The sequence below is a fragment of the Accipiter gentilis genome, chromosome 1 (assembly GCF_929443795.1).
Source record: "Accipiter gentilis chromosome 1, bAccGen1.1, whole genome shotgun sequence".
NCBI classification, from domain to species: domain Eukaryota; kingdom Metazoa; phylum Chordata; class Aves; order Accipitriformes; family Accipitridae; genus Astur; species Astur gentilis.
The window spans coordinates 41,205,048-41,213,451 of record NC_064880.1 but is presented as its reverse complement, the minus strand read 5'-3'; the positions used below and the strand labels follow the sequence as shown (position 1 = coordinate 41,213,451).

At 52.2% G+C, this 8,404-nt stretch overlaps 1 protein-coding gene across 1 annotated transcript; it reads right to left on the bottom strand.

The window, feature by feature from the left end:
• Window positions 1-1,328: 1,328 nt before the first annotated feature.
• On the bottom strand, window positions 1,329-7,241 carry INHBB (inhibin subunit beta B). The gene is made up of 2 exons (XM_049804459.1): window positions 6,667-7,241; window positions 1,329-3,960 (listed from the first exon to the last, which is right to left on the bottom strand). The coding sequence occupies exons 1-2, from the start codon at window positions 7,067-7,069 to the stop codon at window positions 3,185-3,187; spliced, it is 1,179 nt and encodes a 392-aa protein (XP_049660416.1). The 5' UTR covers window positions 7,070-7,241; the 3' UTR covers window positions 1,329-3,184.
• Between the last annotated feature and the right edge of the window lie 1,163 nt (window positions 7,242-8,404).

Below are 8,404 nucleotides of genomic sequence, written 5' to 3'. Positions count from 1 at the left end.
CTAACCGGACCCAGCCTCCAGGGCCTTGCATTTCAATGGGCAAGATTTCTTAATATATGCCATTTTTAAAAGCGCAGCCTAGTCTTATTCATAATGACGGTGTCATATTAGGTCAAATGTGCCTTCGGGCTGCAGGGACGTGTATTTGCCACTGATTTCGAGGGGAATTTACGGAACTCAGCAGCAGCACGGTTGACGCAGGAAAGAAGGACAGGGGAGAAGAAGGCTGCTAAGAGATGGAGCAGGAAGAGCAAACGGTGGCTTTGACAATAAACGCGCAGTTTGAGGTGGTGAGAAAGCTATGAAATATTCAAAAAATTTGGTCTGGGGGACAAAGTTCTGTGCAACAGGTTGTTGACACAGCCACAGCAAATTGCTCCGAGAGGTCTCCCGAAACAAAGCCGTTTAACCCAAGCGTCTGGCTTTGGGGAGGGGTGGGCAGAGCTACGCTTGAATGTGAATTGTAACTAGAACCCATCATTAGTTGCATGAACTTGCTTCTTCAACACTTTCCAGGTCTCGGGGTCAGATCTAACGTTTGCTAAATCAACAGATGCCTTTCTGTCAGCTTCAGCTGGCATTTGCTCAGGTCTCCAGGAGGAAGAATTTATCCGTGAAGATCAATGAAATCAGTATCTGGATATATGCACAGCTGACGAGAATTTCTTTGAGTATTTGTCAACATTTGGGTGTTTTGTTAGTAGGGGGGAACGCATTTTACTCAAAAAAAACCCCTCTCCTCGGTGCCAGCTAATTTAAAAAAAAACAAAAAAAAAAAGTTCATCAAACTGAGCATTGACCTCTTTTTCCTGGAAGTGCTTGCCACATTATTTTTTTACTTCTTGTAACGAATCAGGGAGTGACCTAGACAAGAAGTTACATTCTTACATAGCAGGTGAACCAGGAACTTGCTGTAAATGACCTGCAAGCATGCGGAACAGCACCGTTCCCGCACCCAGAGACCCTGCACTGATGCAGATAGAAAGAAGCAGATGCTTACATGTATAGACAGCAATAAAACTAGAGTGTAACATTTTTAGGATCGCAGCTGAGCTCTCAGACAAGGCTTTCTGCAATGACTAATACAACTACGGTCTAATGCGACAGTTCACTGTCTGCAGCCGCATTCAGTCCTGAAAGTAAGCAAGTTTCTCCAGATGTTACTCACTGAAAAAAAAAAGCACATCCAGTTTTTAATCTTTTTTATTTATTTAAACTGTACACAAATGTAAAATACTTCAACAGCAAATCTAAGTGAAAATTGTTTGGTTTAAATTATTATGGAACAGAACCTAAAAGGAACTTTATTAAATAAACATAAAAATTGGATTTAAAGGATGCACATCTTGTAATGTACTCTACAATAGTCTTTTTTTTTTTTTTTTTTTCACTCTATGTTCCATGTGCGTATGGTATAGAAAAGACACTGAATAGAACAAACAGAATCCATTTTGTACCCTGAAACAATTGGTAGGCCTCGTGAGGGATTGCTCAGTATGACTACATGATATATGATGGCTTTGCCATCTCATAAAAATTATAACTAATATGTTGGCCTCTTTGGTTCCAAAATTTATGTATAATACATTTAACTGTATTCATTTTTTGCTGCTATAAAAATAACATTTTTTTCAAATGGCAGTTTTTTGACTAATCATGCAACTAAATCAGTGCAAACATTAAAAGCAATCATTCGCTTTAAAAAAGAAGCAAAAGATTTAATTTCAAGTATAAAAAAATATAAAAAAGTCATATCATAAGTCCAGTTTTGTCTAGTATGGGTCAACACTTTAAATTGCATAGCTCATGCGGCACCTGTTTACCTAGATAGTGAGCAAAGATAAGTGCACTATCAAGTACCACTTTTCAAGGCATTGAAATTTGCAAGTGCTATTATACGTGCATTCAAGCAGTTTGCAAGTGCTATGCTGTATCGTTATTTTCTGATCTTTATGGCCATCCTCGACACCTCCTGGTAAGGAAATTGAAAGCACTCTCCTCCTTTCCAAGACTTGTTAAAATGTTCCTCGCCTGTTATTAAACGCACTGCATTTTTCAGAACGTCTCCACTCTGTTTCTGTCACTCCTCTTTCGGGTTCATTGGTTTAGCCGTGGTGGCAGTTGCTTGTTCTCTCATCCCCCACGTGACGTGTAGTTGCCGAGTCCCCCGTTGAAGAACACCGACTGCGACTCTGACTTTTCGTTCTCCAAACAGTGAGAGATGCCAACGGTCAACACAGTCCAGGTACGGTATCGGATCCCCTTTCCCAAGACGTGGCGGGTGTAGCCATCCACGGGTTGCTAGTGGGCAGTTAAAGCATCGGATCACGCCAGCCCAGCTTGTGACTTCGCAACGGTCAGATGTTAGAAATACAGTAGTTGCCTATGCATCCGTCCCCTTTTCTCTCTCCCTCTGGTGGTATCACACGATTCCTTACTGGAAGTGCTGTAGGAAGATGTTTACATTTAGGTAAATTTAAATTAAGAGGAAGTGATCACCTCGCAAGGCAGGTGTCCTGCAGCTTCCCGTTAGACCTAAGAGGTGACGGTCGACTTTTTTTTCTCTTTTTTTTCTTTCTTTTTTTTTTTTTTTTTTTAATTTTCTAAGTTTGGTCATTTTGACACCTGCGTGCAAGAATACGTCGTGTTCTCGCAGTCTGTGCTTTTGCCTGAGCAAAGGGAGCTCATTTCGGTCTGGCTTCACCGGCAGGCGGGGAAACAGCTGCTCAGCCATTCACTCGTACTGGCAGGCATTTAGGTCCATCGTCACTGGTCACTGACTTTCTGTGCTCATGTCCCTTTTCCGAGCTGCCTCGTGTGTGGGTGTCTGTGTGTGTGTGTATGAGCGCGTGTTTGCGTGCGTGCCCACGTTCCGTGTGTGTGTTCGTGTGTGTGTGTGTGTCTTTAAGATATTTCAGAGCATTAACTTATAAGTGGTAGAATATATAAGTGTCCAAGATCCACAAACTGCCACTGTCCTGACACCAAAGTGAAATGATTTTTTTTTTTCTTCTTTTTTTTTTTTTTTTTTTTTTTTTTTTGTCAAACTTTTCCACAGTGACTTTCCAACACTGATGCCTGGATACACAGTGAAACTTCCTCCAACACCATCTCGTACGGGAATGTTTCTCTCTCTCTCTCTCTCCCTCTCTCTCTCTCTCCCCCCCCCAAAACACACCTTAAATCAAGCACAACCACATTCTTCCACAATCATATTGGGAACGTCCCTTTTCACAATGTTGTATTCATCATCAAAGTACAGCATTGACATTGTGCTAAGTTTGGTTGGAATGCAACAGGAGTTCACGGTGCCCGGGTTCAGCCCCCGCATTCGGTACTGATTCACGACGGCGGTGTGAAAGGAGGAAGCCGACCCCGGGACGCCGGCCAAGTAGGCCGGGCAGCTCCCTTCACAGTAATTCCCATAGTAACCTGATGGTGCTATGATCCAGTCATTCCACCCAATGAGTCTAAAGTCAATGTAAAACTGTTGCCTGCAACATAGATTGGTCCTGCCATCGCACTCCAGGCCTCTTTTCCGGATCCTGTGTTTGTTATCGGCGAGGCGGGCTTGCACCACTAAAAAAGGCCGGTGGGATTCCTCCCCGGGGTCCACATAAATTGGCAGCACTGAATACTCTTCACAGCCCTCACATTGAACATCCAAGTTCAGTCTCCTTTCTCCTCTCTCAAACAGAGCCTGGATCGCCTCTGTCATGGGAAAAGTGTGCCAACCACTTCTTTTGAGATCGACTTTCTTTTCAACCACATTCCACTTGTTGCTAGTGTCCGGGTCTTGGAAATAGACTTTGACTCTTACTTTTCGCCTGCTGCCTTTCTCTAAGACATATGGAAGCAGCTTCAAGTAAAGCCACAGGCTGGCTTGAACGACAAACAAGTTCTGGTTCCCTTCATTCGAGATGAAGAAATAGAGGCGGACTCTAGATGAGGCCAGATCGTCTGCAAGATAAGGAGAGATCAGCAAGATTAAGTTAAAAAGGAAACGTTAGCTTGTGTGCCATTCGGGATTCAGGGACAACGCTAGAGCACCGCAGATCGAGGGAGCGGTGACAGGGCTGTGCCGGCCGGCAGGCACACACTGAATCAGATATCCCCAGTTTGCAATCAAAATGAATTGAAAAAAGGGACTTCCCACAGCAACGTTCATCATCATCGGCCTGTAGTCGGATGTGTCAGATCCAGAGACACCAGTAGGAGCTCTCCAGAATATGGGGTTTTCCCAGCCAGCCAGCTTTAAAGATGCTACAGCAGCACCTTGAAAACAGACCAGCGCTCGGACTCCGCTATCTCGTCGGTTTAAGAATAGTTTTAACTTTCAGCTACCTGCCAATTCTCACGGGGAGAGCCCTTTCACTAACCACTGAAACGCCAATGCCGAACCAGGGATTTTGTTTCGATTTTCACGTGTTCTCATCGTGGTTTAACAGAGAGGATTCACCAGACGGAGGGGAAAATATTTCAGTAATGCGCCTGCTTGTCCAACAGATCAAGCTAACCCCCCACTTAGTCTGGTAGAATATCTGCTATTATTAATTGTTTCGATCTCTGCCTTTTCCCCCCGAAACGACAGACTGCCATTCAAGGCGAGGCAATGAAGCGGTTGCTCTCGCTGTAACGCCGTTCCTGACTGTTCTCAATACGCTTTTCAATAACGCCAGAATTAAAGGAGCAAAATTGTCACGGAAAACCGAATGTCACCAAATGTCTGACATAACCCCTTATTTGTAAACAAAAGAGCCTGCTGCATGAAATGTTTCAGAAATACCATTGGCCCTCCTGCAATTTTGTACTGTAAGTCCTAACTAAATTTGGCGTAGGTGATAAATGTGCAAGCTGGCCTTTATGGCGGAGACTGTAATTCTGGTCCTTGAATCAAAGCCTCCCGATCGCTCTTTAAGATTATTGCTGGAAAGGCATTTTCTCATCTGCCCTTATCTGTTTCGCTTCTTTCTGTACAGAGCCAAATGTAGATTTATTTTTTGTTTTTCCTCTTCTTTTCCTCAGCATCTTTATTATTTTTGTCAATCCCTGAATGGGATTTTTTGCGTAGTCAGTGTCTTAATTTGTCACCCTAGATGCCTTTCCAAATGTGCCTCCGGGGCCCCTTAGGTACCTTGTAATATTTCAGCGACAAAAATTTTCACTGTGTTTGTCTGTGCTTTACATAAAGTCGATTTTGGAAGTGTTACAAAAGCCAGCGATCGATCGAATACCAAATGGAAGTACGAGCCCACCCCAGATCTCCCAACAACAGCCTGTTAAAAAAATAACAAACCCCCAAACGTACGCCAAGAAAGCCTTTCACATGTTAGTAAATACACAACTTCTTTATAAACTGTGGTGACAGTGACAGGAAAAGAACAGTACGGTGTTGCTGCACCGATCCACATCGCTTGTGTTGTGTGAGATTGTGTGCGCCCATAAATTTTGTATGTGAATATAACAAGCATATGTATAATGCAACAGATCCCATAGATACTGTAAATGTATATGCCTTTGGTAAGTGGGAGGGTAGATAAAGGAGATGAGTGGGCAGCATACAGGATAGAAAGAGATTTATTTTGTGGACAAATGATATGTAGATGCCACAGGAAGATAGAGAGAGAGGAAAATGAACTGAGCGATAGCGCGATGAAGGAAAGGAGAGATGGGCAGATAGACAGGAGAGAGCTAATTTGCAGCGTGATGGTGTTAGAGCCAGATGTGCAAAGTTCACAGGCACAGCGGTTGCCTGGATAAACTGCTGGAAAGCTGCGCTGAAGGGATTCGGTGACACATAACGGCAATGGCCGGACAGGAGGGAGATGGCCGGTACCGTGGGGACGGATGGCACAGTTAGTAACCGGACTGGCAGGCAGAGAGGAGAGGCACACGCTTGGTAGGAGGCTGCACGCAGTGGACAAACAGACAAGGCCAACACCACGAACGAAAGCTAAATAAACGGGAAACGAGCGGAAAGGGAGGACGGGCGAAGGCAAGCCTCGCAAGACAGATGCACGCAGTGAACCAGATGAACGTGCGGGGCAGCCAGGCGAGGCGAGGGATGCGAGAGATGGAGTGGGACAGGCGGAGGAGGGACGGTGGGACGCACGGGGACGGAGGCGAGCCACGGTGCGGCTGGAAGGACCACCGGAGGGAAGCCGGGGGCACGGAGGCTGCGGAGGGATGAGGATGGAGGGACGCAGCGAGGGCAGTTGCGGGGCGCAGCCCGCGGAGAATCCCGGGCACGGGGGGGCACAGGCAGGGAGGACGGGGAGGAGCGGGCAGGGCCGGGGCCAGACGGTGCGGGGCGAGGCGGGGGGGGACGGGGACGGGGACGGGGAACGGGGACGACGCGGGTGAGGCAGGTAGCCTGCGGCGGGCAGGGGGACGGGCAGGGCGCACCGGGGGCCCGGCGGCAGGTCGGGGGAACCGCCAGGGGTCAGCCGGGGGGGGGGGGGGGGGGGGGCCGGGGGACACAGAGGAGGTGGACAGGAGGGCAGGCAGGGCGAGCGGGAGAGGACTGACAGGGCGCGGGCAGGGGGGGCCGACGGGGGGTGAGGCAGGACAGGCGGGGAGAGCGGCCGGGCAGGGGAGAGCGGGCGGCGGGGGCGGCGGGGGCGGCGGGGGGGGGGGGGGGGGGGGCCGGGGCCGGGCGGCGCCCACCTGTCTCGGCGAAGCTGATGATCTCGGAGACGGGGTCGTGGGCCGGGGGCCCGGCGCTCGCCTGCCCGTCCAGGCTGGGGATCTCCACGCGGCCGTCCTCCCGCACCTTGCCGGCGTGCAGCTTGCGCAGCGCCGTGACCATGGCCGCCTTGGGCACGGCGTGCGTGATGTTGGGCCGGTCCCGCATCTGCAGCCGGCTCAGGATGTGCCTCTTCACCGCCTCCAGGAAATCCCCGTCCACCTTGCCCGGCTCCTCGGGCCGCCGGAAGCCGCAGGAGGTGCATGTGTCCTGCGGGGAGCCGCCGGCGGGGGCCGGCGGGGTCGGGGTGGCCGCGGCGCCCAGCAGGAGCAGCCCGCAGGCCAGCAGCGCGGCCAGCACCCCCCGGCGAGCCGCCCCGTCCATGGCGGAGGAGCGGGGGGCCGAGCTGGGGGCCGCCCCGAAGCGCCGCAGGGAGCCCGTCTGCAGGCAGCGCCGCTCCGTGCGCTCCGCGGCGCGGAGGGGGCGGTGGCAGCCAAGCTGGGGGGCCGCAACCGCTCCGCGCAGGGGGGGAGCCGCGGCGGAGGGAGGGGGCGCCCGGGGAAGCGGCGTGTGCCGCCGGGGAGGCGGAGGGGGGGGGGGGGGAGGCTGCACACGCAGGCACCGAGGGCGAAGTTGGGGAGGGAGGGGGGGGGGGGGGGGCAGCAGGCTTGGCGTGCACGGAGAGCCCGGCTCCACGGGGGAGGGGGACGGCAGCAGGTGAGGGGGTGGCTGCGGAGCCCGGGGAGGAGGGAGGGGGAGCGGGGAGCGAGCCGGAGGTGCGAGGGGAGCCGGGGAGCAAAGGGGGGGGGGGGGGGGGGGAGGCGGCGCCGCGCTGCCCCGGTGCCCCGCGCCGCTTCAGAGGGGCATCCCCGGGCGCAGCCGCTCCTGGTCCATCGCTCGCTTCGGCAGGTCCGGGCGGGCCGCGGAGAGGAGCTCTTTAGTCCAGCGTCATTGAGGGGTGTCAGGGAGATAAACGGAGCAGATTTATATACAATCCAATTTATAGCCTGGAAGGGGGGGGGGGGGGGGGAGAAATGCCACTTGTACCCCCCCGCCCACTCCGCCCCCGCAAGACAACAATCCACAGGCCGTGGGTGCAGGTCTCTTGAGCAGGTCGGCTCCGCGCCGCGCCGCTCGGTTGTCCCCGTTCAGCGCCCGCTGCTTCTCAACGTGCCATCAAAGTTGACCCGGAGCATAGCTGGGGAGGGGCCGGGGGCGGCGGGGAGGGGGTGCGCGGCTGGCAGCTCCACAGTTGCGAGTCTTCTCCCCCCACCGCCCCGCTTATTATTAGCGAGATGCTTTTATTTTCAAGGCAGCGCGGAGGGTCCGGAGTCCGGCGAGGATGCTGCGGCGGCGCCCGGCGCGGCCCCCGCCGCGGGCAGCGGTAGCGCACACGCTGCGCGGCCGCGGAGCGGGGAATCGGCTCGATCCCGGCGATCCCAGGAGAAGCTGCACGGATCCACTCGGTCAGACCAGCTCTTCAGCTCGCTCCCTCGCTCGCTCTTTTTAAACAATATCTCCCTTGTTGGTGGTTTGGGATTTATTATTATGATTGTTATTATTATTTTAAGTGTGATTTTTGTTGTTGTTGTTGTTGCTGCTGCTGCTGCTGCTGCTGCTGCTCCAGTTAATCTGTCTCCCTCCCTCTCTCTCTCTCGCGCTCCGCGTCTTTTTGATCTTTCGCTCGCCTTGTGCTGGCTTGAATGCTGTGTTTTGTTT

What these genes read in the sequence shown, in the direction of transcription:
- INHBB (XM_049804459.1), bottom strand. Translation starts at nt 7,069, where the DNA reads ATGGACGGGGCGGCTCGCCGGGGGGTGCTGGCCGCGCTGCTGGCCTGC. An exon ending in CATCAGCTTCGCCGAGACAG is followed by an intron (nt 3,961 to 6,666) that starts GTGGGCGCCGCC and finishes CTTATCTTGCAG; the next exon opens with ACGATCTGGCCTCATCTAGA.